Below are 14,445 nucleotides of genomic sequence, written 5' to 3' on the forward strand. Positions count from 1 at the left end.
TGCTTTCGAAATGATAATGGAAATATTTAAGACTCATGTTAAAAAGGAACCACCAGCTTTCATATGTTCTGAGCAAGGAACTTAAACGTTAGCTTTTTTACATGGCACATAATGCACTTTTACTTTCTTCTCCAACACTGTGTTTTTGCATTATTTAAACCAAATTGAACATGTTTCATGTTTTTATTTGAGAGTAAATTGATTTGATTTATGAATTAAGTTAAAATAAGTGTTCATTGTTCATTCAGTATTTTTGTAATTGTCATTTATTACACATATATATGTATGTTGCTTGCTGTTTGTAAAAAGTACTGTATGAATAAATGTGATGGATTGAGACTAGAGGTCGACCGGTTATGATTTTTCAACGCCGATACCGATTATTGGAGGACCAAAAAAATACATTATAATAAAATAAAATTTGGCCGATTAATCGGTATCGGCTTTTTTTGGTCCTCTATGGATGTGGCACAAATTGTTTTTTTTGTTTTTTTGTTTTTTTAAAACATTGAAACAATAAGAACGTTTCATAAAATTCCACAGGAAGTCCTATTGCGTATGACCGCTAGTGGGAAATTAAGTTCTATCTAGCACAGTCATACAGTATGCTTAGACTACAGGCATCTGGAATCTGCTTTGAGGCTGCCCCAACAGAAAACAACCGTTAATTCACATTGGCTCCAGTGTTCCTTCCATTTCTTATGTGCATTAGCAACTCAGAACAAAAAAGAAACCTAGCTAGGTGATCACAGTTCTTCTCCTTCCATTCTGTTTTCCCTACATTACAGGTCTCTCACTCAATTTCGATTAGACCGCTCCCTCTATACACACTCGTGCTGCGTACCCAAGATCCCATTAGGCCTACAGAAATATCTGCCTATAAAAACATATCTAACTGATGGGATAAACAACCAAAACGGTAGGCAAGCTACACTCCTTTCCAAATCACAACAGCTTTATCACAAATTCAAAATAGGCTGGTTGATTAGGGAAATATGTGTTCCAATCACGAGCTGCAGTTTTAGAGTAATAGATGAGTGTTAAGCTTTTTTGCTAAGCGCTCTAGTGTGCCATTTAGAATACTGTAGGTTACAACCCTCCATAAACCTAGTGTTCCATTTAGAATACTGTAGGTTACAACCCTCCATAAACCTAGTGTGCCATTTAGAATACTGTAGGTTACAACCCTCCATAAACCTAGTGTTCCATTTAGGATACTGTAGGTTACAACCCTCCATAAACCTAGTGTTCCATTTAGAATACTGTAGGTTACAACCCTCCATAAACCTAGTGTTCCATTTAGAATACTGTAGGTTACAACCCCCCATAAACCTAGTGTTCCATTTAGAATACTGTAGGTTACAACCCCCCATAAACCTAGTGTTCCATTTAGAATACTGTAGGTTACAACCCTCCATAAACCTAGTGTTCCATTTAGAATACTGTAGGTTACAACCCCCCATAAACCTAGTGTTCCATTTAGAATACTGTAGGTTACAACCCCCCATAAACCTAGTGTTCCATTTAGAATACTGTAGGTTACAACCCCCCATAAACCTAGTGTTCCATTTAGAATACTGTAGGTTACAACCCTCCATAAACCTAGTGTTCCATTTAGAATACAGTAGGTTACAACCCCCCATAAACCTAGTGTTCCATTTAGAATACTGTAGGTTACAACCCCCCATAAACCTAGTGTTCCATTTAGAATACTGTAGGTTACAACCCTCCATAAACCTAGTGTTCCATTTAGAATACTGTAGGTTACAACCCCCCATAAACCTAGTGTTCCATTTAGAATACTGTAGGTTACAACCCTCCATAAACCTAGTGTTCCAATTAGAATACTGTAGGTTACAACCCTCCATAAACCTAGTGTTCGATTTAGAATACTGTAGGTTACAACCCTCCATAAACCTAGTGTTCCATTTAGGATACTGTAGGTTACAACCCTCCATAAACCTAGTGTTCCATTTAGAATACTGTAGGTTACAACCCCCCATAAACCTAGTGTTCCATTTAGAATACTGTAGGTTACAACCCTCCATAAACCTAGTGTTCCATTTAGAATACTGTAGGTTACAACCCCCCATAAACCTAGTGTTCCATTTAGAATACTGTAGGTTACAACCCTCCATAAACCTAGTGTTCCATTTAGAATACTGTAGGTTACAACCCTCCATAAACCTAGTGTTCCATTTAGAATACTGTAGGTTACAACCCCCCATAAACCTAGTGTTCCATTTAGAATACTGTAGGTTACAACCCCCCATAAACCTAGTGTTCCATTTAGAATACTGTAGGTTACAACCCTCCATAAACCTAGTGTTCCATTTAGAATACTGTAGGTTACAACGCCCCATAAACCTAGTGTTCCATTTAGAATACTGTAGGTTACAACCCTCCATAAACCTAGTGTTCCATTTAGAATACTGTAGGTTACAACCCCCCATAAACCTAGTGTTCGATTTAGAATACTGTAGGTTACAACCCCCCATAAACCTAGTGTTCCATTTAGAATACTGTAGGTTACAACCCCCCATAAACCTAGTGTTCCATTTAGAATACTGTAGGTTACAACCCTCCATAAACCTAGTGTTCCATTTAGAATACTGTAGGTTACAACCCCCCATAAACCTAGTGTTCCATTTAGAATACTGTAGGTTACAACCCTCCATAAACCTAGTGTTCCATTTAGAATACTGTAGGTTACAACCCTCCATAAACCTAGTGTTCCATTTAGAATACTGTAGGTTACAACCCCCCATAAACCTAGTGTTCCATTTAGAATACTGTAGGTTACAACCCCCCATAAACCTAGTGTTCCATTTAGAATACTGTAGGTTACAACCCTCCATAAACCTAGTGTTCCATTTAGAATACTGTAGGTTACAACGCCCCATAAACCTAGTGTTCCATTTAGAATACTGTAGGTTACAACCCTCCATAAACCTAGTGTTCCATTTAGAATACTGTAGGTTACAACCCCCCATAAACCTAGTGTTCGATTTAGAATACTGTAGGTTACAACCCCCCATAAACCTAGTGTTCCATTTAGAATACTGTAGGTTACAACCCCCCATAAACCTAGTGTTCCATTTAGAATACTGTAGGTTACAACCCTCCATAAACCTAGTGTTCCATTTAGAATACTGTAGGTTACAACCCCCCATAAACCTAGTGTTCCATTTAGAATACTGTTGGTTACAACCCCCCCATAAACCTAGGCAGGTTCCAGACTGAAATATGCAACAAAAACATTGTTTAGATAAAGGCAAATGGCGTATTCATTAGTCTAGTGGCTACTTTGTTTCACACTTAACAAAAGCTGCAAAACCAAGTTTAAGCTCACTAATCAAAAAACAGAGCAAAAGAAAAACACATGCCAGATGTGGGTATCTACTAGTTAAAAAGGGAAGAATTGTAGCGTTCTAATGATGTTAACTGTATGTCTTCACTCCTATTATAAAAGAGAATAACACCTGTTGAAACATTTGAAGTAAACAGTTCAATTGATAAGGAAGTTGCATCTGTTTCAGAAGCGCGAGTCAAATCACATTTTATTTGTCACATGCGCCGAATACAACAGGTGTAGACCTTACAGTGAAATGCTTACTGACAAGCCCTTAACCAACAGGTGTAGACCTTACAGTGAAATGCTGACTGACAAGCCCTTAACCAACAGGTGTAGACCTTATAGTGGAATGCTTACTGACAAGCCCCTAACCAACAGGTGTAGACCTTACAGTGAAATGCTTACTGACAAGCCCTTAACCAACAGGTGTAGACCTTACAGTGAAATGCTGACTGACAAGCCCTTAACCAACAGGTGTAGACCTTATAGTGGAATGCTTACTGACAAGCCCCTAACCAACAGGTGTAGACCTTACAGTGAAATGCTTACTGACAAGCCCTTAACCAACAGGTGTAGACCTTACAGTGAAATGCTGACTGACAAGCCCTTAACCAACAGGTGTAGACCTTATAGTGGAATGCTTACTGACAAGCCCCTAACCAACAGGTGTAGACCTTACAGTGGAATGCTTACTGACAAGCCCTTAACCAACAGGTGTAGACCTTACAGTGGAATGCTTACTGACAAGCCCCTAACCAACAGGTGTAGACCTTACAGTGGAATGCTTACTGACAAGCCCCTAACCAACAGGTGTAGACCTTACAGTGGAATGCTGACTGACAAGCTCTTAACCAACAGGTGTAGACCTTACAGTGGAATGCTGACTGACTAGCCCCTAACCAAAAGGTGTAGACCTTACAGTGGAATGCTGACTGACAAGCCCCTAACCAACAGGTGTAGACCTTACAGTGAAATGCTTACTTACAAGCCCCTAACCAACAGGTGTAGACCTTACAGTGAAATGCTTACTTACAAGCCCCTAACCAACAGGTGTAGACCTTACAGTGAAATGCTTCCTTACAAGCCCTTAACCAACAGGTGTAGACCTTACAGTGAAATGCTTACTTACAAGCCCTTAACCAACAGGTGTAGACCTTACAGTGAAATGCTGACTGACAAGCCCTTAACCAACAGGTGTAGACTTTACAGTGAAATGCTTCCTTACAAGCCCCTAACCAACAGGTGTAGACCTTACAGTGAAATGCTGACTGACAAGCCCTTAACCAACAAAGCAGTTTTAATTTAAAAAAGTGTTTATATTTTTATTTATTTATAACAAATAATTAAAGAGCAGCAGGAAAGGTGCGGCTCAAATGGTGCTTGCAGCCCTTCATTTAGCAAATTACCGCACTACTCAAGTAGGCTATTGATACTGGCTGCACATCAACTACAATCATTTCTGTAATCAGCTTTCTCCCCCAACTGTTTACGACAATGATGTGCGGAGTGATTTATATTCGTGGTGAATAATTTGAAAGATGCATAACCCCTCTTACTAACGTTACAGCCTATTTCATACATTTAAATGTTTCCCTTTATGATGATGATGGGAACCTGTTAGTGGTAATTTTGTGAGAAAACATTTGTTTTTTGTTTTGGGATTTTTTCTATACGTTAACCTCTACTCAATAGGGGGAGCTGTTAGCACTTTTTTTTTTGTTGACGTTGCCAAATTAAACTGCCTAGTACTCAATTCTTGCTCGTACAATATGCATATTATTATTATTATTGGATAGAAAACACTCTCTAGTTTCTATAACCGTTGGAATTATGTCTCTGAGTGAAACAGAACTCATTCTACAGCACTTTTCCTGACAGGGAGTGAGATTTCAGAAATCTTGGCCCCTGTTCCCAGGTCAGTTTTAAGGTCCCTGTGAATGCTATGGGGATACAAACACTGCCTACGCCTTCCTCTAGATGTCAGTAAGTGGTGACAATTTGAATGGAGTCGATTGCGCAATCTGGGACTGTATAAAAGATCAAAGGGCGGAAGTACATTTCTTTTCCTCCCTGCGCCTGACGCACGATGGACGTCGGACTGGCCTCCTTCCAAGCTTTGGTTTAGCCAGTAATATATCTCCGGTCATGTTTTTACTCGTTATAGGTGTTAAAAACATCATAAGGTAGTTAATTTAAACCGTTTTATAGCAATTTATATCCGTTTAGTGCGATTTTCTGGCATTTCTTTGTGACGCACTTCCAAGAGCTGGGCACTTTTCCAGTACATGCCGAACGTTAGTGGCCATTTCGACAGGACAAGAGGACATCTTTCGACCAAAAGACGATTAGACCGGAGAAAGGATACATTGCCCAAGATTCTGATGGAAGCTCAGCTCATAGTAAGAACTATTTATGATGATAAATCGTTGTTCTGTTGAAAAATGTTAAACGCATATATCGCCATTTTTTTTTGTGTAGCTTCGCTTTGGCACAGGGTGCCTGTATTGCACAGTAAGGATAATTTTAGAAATGTAATTCAGCGATTGCATTAAGAACTAATTTGTCTTTCAATTGCTGTCCAACTTGTATTTTTTTAGTCAAGTTTATGAATAGTTTTCGATAAAAATAGGTGTCTTTCCAAGATGGCGCCGGGCAGATTGCTTGAGTAGTTGGACAGTATTTCCATTGTGTAAGCACGATTTGTGCCGCTAAATATGCACATTTTCGATCAAACTCTATATGGATTGTGTAATATGATGTTACAGGAGTGTCATCGGAAGAATTCTGAGAAGGTTAGTGAAAAAATTAATATATTTTGGTGATGATAACGCTATCGCTCTTTTTGCCTTGAATCAATGCTCGGGTAACGTTTGCACATGTGGTATGCTAATATAACGATTTATTGTGTTTTCGCTGTAAAACACTTAGAAAATCTGAAATATTGTCTGAATCCACAAGATCTGTGTCTTTCCATTGCTGTGCGCTGTGTATTTTTAAGAAATGTTTTATGATGAGTAAATTGGTAATACACGTTGCTCTCTGTAGTAATTCTAGTCGCTTTGGGGAGATTTGTGATGGTGGCTGCAATGGCAAACTATGATTTATACCTGAAATATGCACATTTTTCTAACAAAACCTATGCTATACAATAAATATGTTATCAGACTGTCATCTGATGAAATTTTTTCTTGGTTAGTGGCTATTTATATCTTTATTTGGTCGAATTGGTGATAGCTGGTGATGGAGTGAAAAAATAGTGGAGTAAGAAAAATGGTGTCTTTTGCTAACGTGGTTAGCTAATAGATTTACATAATTGTGTCTTCCCTGTAAAACATTTTAAAAATCAGAAATGATTGCTGGATTCACAAGAAGTGTATCTTTCATCTGGTGTCTTGGACTTGTGATTTAATGATATTTAGATGCTAGTATTTACTTGTGACGCTATGCTAGCTATGCTAGTCAGCTTCTTTACTGGTGGGGGTGGTGGGGGGTGCTCCCGGACCCGGGTTTCTGAGGCGGTAGAAGTTAACAATTCAATTTAGTTTAAACGTTCATACCCCTACAAGGCACCATACACTCGCTAGTTGGGAAGGAACCTAGCAATGGGCTAGAGTTCAGACAGGACATTGGTGTAATGTTACTCACTGAGCTGCCCTTGGTGCTGCCGTAACACAGAACCAGTTTGCGGTAGTTATACAGCCGGATCTCACTGAACAGACTCAGGTAAGACGGCATCTCTAAGAGAGGAGACAATACATAAGCACACAGTCAATACAAATGGTCATCAATACAAATGATCATGCGTTACTTATCTTTTAGCTGTATGAGTAGAAGATTCATTCCCCACTCTCGTACCACAAATGTTCGCACGCATGCACACACACACCTGATAGTGATCGTGAGAACACCAGGACACACTGGTAGAGCTGGTTGATGGAGATCCAGTCGTTGAGGAACATCTCCACCACCTTCCTCCCTCCCACAGGCTCAGACAGAGGGTTCTCATAGGTCAGATACACATGGCGTGTAGAGACTGGACACACACACACAGAACAGGGAGAGATAAGGGCACAGTTTGGGTAGTGTGTGTGTGTACACATGTACGTTGGTGTGTTTTTTGGTTGTCCATATGCGTGCGTTTCTGTGTACCTTGCTCTTTGCTGTGTGTGCTGTTGAGTGGGCAGTTGGCCAGAATTAGTTCTGCCACCCATGTGCGGTTGTTCCGGCCCTGCAGACGGAAGGTGCAGTCCAGTAGAGAGCGCTCCAAAGCCAGACTCGTCTCCTCCCCTACGCCCTTACTGGGAGGGATCCTAGGGAGGGGGACAGGACCACATGGGGTCAGGTACATAGTGCATACTTTACTGAAATAAAGGGTACAAAACCATCTTTATCTATCAGCTATCATCTTTGTTTTGGGTGCATGTTATTGCGATGTGAGAAAACTTCAGTTTAAATCAGTAGAACCAAAATCATATTAGCATTATCTCTAAAATTCCCATTGACTTCCATATTATTTGGCAGTGCCACTGACATCTGGATTTGCAAGGTATCCTGGGATGTGGAGTCTTACTTGAGGATGCGGATGGCGTGGCTGCAGCCGTCTCCTTCCACCTGTACACCCTGGTGGGGAATCTCCATCTGAGATAACTAGAGAGAGAGAGGAGAGAGACACATGTTTAGACAAGAGGAAGAATGGAGGGAAGAGAGGGAGAGATGAGAAGAGGATGAGAGAGATGTGAGAAAGAGAGCAGGAGGGATGGATGAGGAGAGGGATGATGAAGACAGACGGTGGAAAGGGAGAGGTGGAAAAGTAAAAACTGAGGAAGAGAGTTGTAAGATGTAGAGAAGAGAGAGAATAAAAGGGTATACTCCCTCCATCCATACCTCCACTCTGAGGCTTATGAAGGGCATGTTGGTGTCACACATGGCCACTAGGTGAGCCAGCTCCTTGTTGAAGGCAGACATCTCCCCCGAGCGCTTGGGCTTCTTGGGCTCCAGAGCTCCCTGGTCTCCTGATAACTGGAAGACAGAGAAGAGAGAGAACATATGAAAACACTGAGATAACCTAACGACGATAAATAATAATAATACATTTAATTTATAACATGTTCTCTGAAAATATCAAGGTTTATATGTACAGTACCAGTCGAATGAATAGATGTGTCCAAACTTAAGGGTTTTTCTTTATTTTTACATTTTTCTACATATTAGAATAATAGTGAAGACATCAAAACTATGAAATAACACATATGGAATCATGTACAATAGTAACCAAAAAAGGGTTAAATAAATTAAAATATATTTTAGATTTGAGAATCTTCAAAGTAGCCACCCTTTGCCTTGATGACAGCTTTGCACACTCTTGGCATTCTCTCAACCAGCTTCATATTTTAAATCATTGCCACCAATACAAGCAGTTCTGCAATCCATTCCTACTTTTCTCTTAGCTCCCGGGCGGGCCCCTTGGCCAGCGGAATTGTCCAGGACGAGCTGTTCCAGGTTCGGCTTGAACTGCTGCAGGAGCTGGGCGCATGGAGGTCCCTCCTCACCTTCCAACTGAGACACAGACAGGAAGGAGTACTTGTACTGTAGCTCCGTGGGACAGCCAGGCATATCCAGCATCTCTACCACCTAGGGAGGGAGGGAAAGATGGACGGGTGAAAAAGCAGGGAGAGAGGGGAAGGAGAAACAAATAAAATAGTGGGAAAGTTGTGCATGATTAATGTACTAATACATTTATCTATCTCATTGTACATTTTCTTGTGTTTGCTACAAATAAATAGCTTTTTTGATGACCAGTAATAGGCATAAGGCGTGAGGGGCTTACAATGTAATACTGTGGTAGGCGGGTAAGCCGGATGAAGAGCCTGTGTTTTGATAGGCTGCTGGCAGGGTGGGAAGCAGAGTTGGAGAGGTGTAGTATGTCTGTGCAGATAGTGGGGAGGTGTTTCACAGACTGTCTACACCTCTGCTCTCCTAACCAAAACCTGGAGGGAGGGAGTAGAGTAGAGAGAGGGAGAAGGGAGAGTTAGGTATGGGGGAGAAGAGGGGTGGGGGAAACATTAGTAAACAGAAATGTGACATTGTCCAAACAGACCATTTACTGGACAGATTATATTATCATAGAACTAGAATCCCAGAACATTTAATTAAATGCAATACCTGTTCTAGTAATTATATTTCTATGCATATCACACTATGACAGGGCAGTGCTTACAGGTGAGTACACACAGAAATGTGTGTTATAGACCTGTCATTCTCATTGAAAGCAAATCTAAGAACCTTTAAATATGTGCTATGTGCGCTATTTCTATGCTTCCCGTTCTTAAGTTTCCTTTTTGCAACTTTTACTTTCAGTTTTGTACACCAGCTTCAAAACAGCTAAAAACACAATATTTTTGGTAAGTGAAAATATATTTCACAGTGGATTAGATGGTACTATGATTCTCTACACTATACTTGCTTGTTTTGTCACATAAACTGAAATTAAGACGACACCATTCTGTATACTTCTGGCCCTTCTATGGACACTGTGTTAACTGACCTCCAGACAAGCTTCAATGCCATACAACTCTCCTTCCGTGGCCTCCAACTGCTCTTAAATGCAAGTAAAACTAAATGCATGCTCTTCAACCGATCGCTGCCCGCACCTGCCCGTCCGTCCAGCATCCCTACTCTGGACGGTTCTGACTTAGAAAATGTGGACAACTACAAATACCTAGGTGTCTGGTTAGACTGTAAACTCTCCTTCCAGACTCACATTAAGCATCTCCAATCCAAAATTAAATCTAGAATAGGCTTCCTATTTCGCAACAAAGCATTCTTCACTCATGTTGCCAAACATACCCTCGTAAAACTGACCATCCTACCGATCTTCGACTTCGGCAATGTCATTTACAAAATAGCCTCCAACACTCTACTCGACAAATTGGATCCAGTCTATCACAGTGCCATCCGTTTCATCACCAAAGCCCCATATACTACCCACCACTGCGACCTGTACGCTCTCGTTGGGTGGTCCTCACTTCATACTCGTCGCCAAACCCACTGACTCCAAGTCATCTACAAGTCTTTGCTAGGTAAAGCCCGGCCTTCTCAGCTCACTGGTCACCATAGCAGCACCCACCCGTAGCACGCGCTCCAGCAGGTATATCTCACTGGTCACCCCCAAAGTAAATTCTTCCTTTGGCCGCCTTTCCTTCCAGGTCTCTGCCAACGACTGGAACGAACGACTGGAATGAACAAAAATCACTGAAGCTGGAGACTCATATCTCCCTCACTAGCTTTGAGCACCAGCTGTTAGAGCAGCTCACAGATCACTGTACATAGACCATCTGTAAATAGCCCATCCAACTACCTCATCCCCATACTGTATTTATTTATTTATCTTGCTCCTTTGCACCCCAGTATTTCTACTTGCACATTCATCTTCTGCACATCTATCACTCCAGTGTTTAATTGGTATATTGTAATTACTTCGCCACCATGGCCTATTTATTGCCTTACCTCCCTTATCTTACCTCATTTGCACACACTGTATCTAGACTTTTTCTACTGTATTATTGACTGTATGTTTGTTTATTCCATGTGTAACTCTGTTGTTGTATGTGTCGAACTGCTTTGCTTTATCTTGGCCAGGTCGCAGTTGTAAATGAGAACTTGTTCTCAACTAGCCTACCTGGTTAAATAAAGGTGAAATAAAAAAATAAAAGTGAACTATTGACATTTTTGCAAGCAGGAAATTGCAGAGCGATTTCTTCATAGTGCATCTTTAAGATGTTCTTAGCCTGCATAGAAGCACATTTTCCTGGAAATACAGCAAAAGGAAAAGCTGAAGCCACATGATATACCAGCACGTCCCTGGTGTAAAGTGGGAATGGATCTGTTCAGTCAAGAACGTTCTTTTTCTGATTAAAAGTGGACTACTATTCAGGTTTTTGGGAGTTGGAGAAAGTGATTACCACAACAGCGGCTTGCATCATCGACTGTTGTCAGCAGCAGTTCAGCAGATATGGCATACCTGACAGTGGTGTAGTTACGGATAAAGGGCCCCAGTTCACGAGTCAAGACTTTGCTTTTTTTGCAAAAGCCTGGGAGTGTGACCTCCACACCCTATCAGTCAGAGTAATGTTAAGGTGGAGTCAGTGAAAATAGTAAAGACCCTTATCACAAAGGCTATGCAGGAAGGCACAGATGTGTGGCAAGCCATTTTGGCGTGGAGAAATACTCCCCCAGAGGGCTTCGGCAGCAATCCTTTACAGCGCTTAATGTCTAGACTCACTCGCTCTCTGTTGCTAACAGCTCCCAAGCTCCTCGCACCAAAGGTCATTAGGGATGTTCAGGCACACAAGCGTGCACGTCAGGACAAGTCAAAACATTACTATGACCAGCATGCAAAAAATCTGCCTGTAATAAAACAAAGGCCAAGCTGTCAGAGTGCTCCTGTCACCTCACACCAGGAATGCCACATGGAGTCTTGGCACATGCATAGGGCACATCAACGCAAGGTCATATGAAGTGGAAATAAAGGGACGATAATATGGAAGGAACCGTAGGGACATACGCCCAGTTCAGGAGAGCATAGGGCACAGGAGGGCCACATGGGAAGACTGTGAATACCCTCTGGATGGTGTGGGCAGGACACATAATGAGGAGACGGGGAAGACCCCACCAGGACAGTTATCTCTGCCGACCGTCCCTCCACAATTTAAGGAAGATGTGAAGAAGGAAGGAGAGGCCCTGAGGCTCCCAGAGGTGCCCAACATCCCAGAGGTGCCAGGAGAGGCCCCGAGGCTCCCAGAGGTGCCCAACTTCCCCGAGGTGCCCAACGTCCCAGAGGCCCCGAGGTGCCAGGAGGCCCCCAATATGCCACCAGTGCGCCACACTAGGACAAGGGCTAATATAAGACCGCCCCTGTATTATGGAGACTATGTCCCGTAAGAGATGGATTTTTTAAAATTATGTTTAAAAAACGTGACAGTACCTCTTCTCATATCCATATGGGTATACTACAAAGTATAGACTACTAAAGTACTAGGGTGAATCACTTTACATACTAAATTATGTGCGAGTGTGGATATGGAGGTATGATGGCTTTCTGAGGAGGAGTGATAAGCCACATGACAGGGAGTTGACACAGAGTGAGAGAGACAGGAAATGGACTTACTTGAGCTGCTGTAGCCAGGATATGATGCGCTTCATGTCGTCGTTGATGGTCTTCTCGATGTCGTCCAGCATGGATTGATCTGGAGACAGACACAGTGGAAGTCAGTACAGTGTATATTTATGTGTGTGTCTCCCTGCTTACCGATGTGGTGTGTGTGCTACTCCCTGCTTACCGATCCCATACAGCATGGGGTGGAACATCCCTGAGTGCAGGTCTACGAAGATGTGCAGGCACTCGGAGCGTCCGCAGGGCTCCAAGATGGGAATGACCAGAGTGGGCAGAGCGGTCTCTATGAACGCTGAAACACAGGCAAGGAGAGACAACAATAACATTGCACACTGACAACATGGTTGTTTCTGTCCACAACTCTGTTCATTGCATTCTGGGTCAGTGTTGTTGGATCAGTTAGTGTATTGATAAGTCAGAGAGGACAGAGAGACTCACAGCTGTCGCTGGGGTTGATGCTCTTCAGGATGGCTTTCAGCTCCTGCAGCTTCTGATGAGAGCGAGCGTGCACGCTGTCAATCAAAAGCTTCTCCACTGACAAGTGATCAATCTACAGGAGGGGGCAGGAACAGAGACTGTGATGAGGTCCTCATCACAACAAAATAATAGTAGAAGACTGTAGCTGTGAGGAACGAGGCGATAGCTCACCTTCATGGCTCTCTCCATCAGTCTGGAGTCACAGGCAGGGAGCGGAGGATCATGGGTGATCTGCAGAGGCTTGGAGCCGTCTGATTCGTCAATCTTGATGGTGACTTTGTGGACCGACGCAGTGCCCGTCTTCCTGCCCAGGACCTGTTGGCTGGAGAGGGGGAGAGAAAGCGAAGAACCAAGAGAGAGGGCGAGAGGGATGGGTCAAATGATGATGGACCAATTTCCCTGTGATGAAGTATTCATTCAACTAAGCAATCAACCAAGTGTTTCTTACTTCCAGACGGCCAGTGTGAGGCACTTGGCAGGCATGTAGTGTTCCACCTGCACCAGGTCTCCCCAGCGCTCTCGGTACAGCATGAGGGTCTGGGAGTGGAGAACCTCCAGCTGCAGAGACAGGCAGAAAGAATCTGGACGGGGGGGGGAGAGTCAAGGAAGGGCTGGGCCAGGAGGATGGCGTACACACATATTCACAATACATACAGAAATGCAGACACACCCATGCTAACTGTGTGTGCGGGTCTGTGTGGTGTCTGGACGCTGACAGGCTTCAGCTATTAAAGTAGGCCGCGGCTGGCAGTTATACTTGCTACGGAGTAAAACTAATGAAAACTAAATAAATGGGAAAAACGTACTTGCTACAGAGTTAAGTTATGGTTAATAAAAATAACTGACTCCAGGAAACCTTTCAACCTATTTAATAATTGGCCGTCTATTGGGCATAACGGTATTACAAATAAATGTAGCATTATATTTGTGCTTGTGTGACAGCGTTATGATATTTAATGTTGTTATAACTTGGCTATAACTTGTGCTTGACCCTCCTATGTTGAACATAATAAACGGCTCTCTATCCACCGGATGTGTACCAAACTCACTAAAAGTGGCAGTAATAAAGCCTCTCTTGAAAAAGCCAAACCTTGACCCAGAAAATATAAAAAACTATCAGCCTATATCGAATCTTCCATTCTTCTCAGTTTTTTTTGAAAAAGCTGTTGCGCTGCAACTCACTGCCTTCCTGAAGACAAACAATGCATACGAAATGCTTCAGTCTGGTTTTAGACCCCATCATAGCACTGAGACTGCACTTGTGAAGGCGGTAAATGACCTTTTAATGGCGTCAGACCGAGGCTCTGCATCTGTCCTCGTGCTCCTAGACCTTAGTGCTGCTTTTGATACCATCGATCACCACATTCTTTTGGAGAGATAGGAAACCCAAATAGCTCTATACGGACAAGTTCTGGCCTGGTTTAGATCTTATCTGTCGGAA

General features: G+C 42.4%; 1 protein-coding gene across 1 annotated transcript in view; it reads right to left on the reverse strand.

Annotated features, from left to right (window-relative positions):
- Nucleotides 1-14,445, reverse strand: part of LOC120058513 (mediator of RNA polymerase II transcription subunit 14-like) — a 39,829-nt gene that overhangs the window by 17,696 nt on the left and 7,688 nt on the right. Inside the window, exons 8-19 of the mRNA XM_039007226.1 lie at nucleotides 13,453-13,585; nucleotides 13,176-13,326; nucleotides 12,966-13,077; nucleotides 12,694-12,819; nucleotides 12,522-12,600; nucleotides 9,183-9,342; nucleotides 8,792-8,986; nucleotides 8,240-8,374; nucleotides 7,926-8,002; nucleotides 7,505-7,665; nucleotides 7,242-7,388; nucleotides 7,001-7,092 (exon numbers count right to left, since the gene is read on the reverse strand). Coding sequence (XP_038863154.1) covers nucleotides 7,001-7,092; nucleotides 7,242-7,388; nucleotides 7,505-7,665; nucleotides 7,926-8,002; nucleotides 8,240-8,374; nucleotides 8,792-8,986; nucleotides 9,183-9,342; nucleotides 12,522-12,600; nucleotides 12,694-12,819; nucleotides 12,966-13,077; nucleotides 13,176-13,326; nucleotides 13,453-13,585 — 1,568 coding nt within the window. The remainder of the gene's footprint in view (nucleotides 1-7,000; nucleotides 7,093-7,241; nucleotides 7,389-7,504; nucleotides 7,666-7,925; nucleotides 8,003-8,239; nucleotides 8,375-8,791; nucleotides 8,987-9,182; nucleotides 9,343-12,521; nucleotides 12,601-12,693; nucleotides 12,820-12,965; nucleotides 13,078-13,175; nucleotides 13,327-13,452; nucleotides 13,586-14,445) is intronic.

The sequence above is a fragment of the Salvelinus namaycush genome, chromosome 13, assembly GCF_016432855.1.
Source record: "Salvelinus namaycush isolate Seneca chromosome 13, SaNama_1.0, whole genome shotgun sequence".
Lineage (NCBI taxonomy): Eukaryota > Metazoa > Chordata > Actinopteri > Salmoniformes > Salmonidae > Salvelinus > Salvelinus namaycush.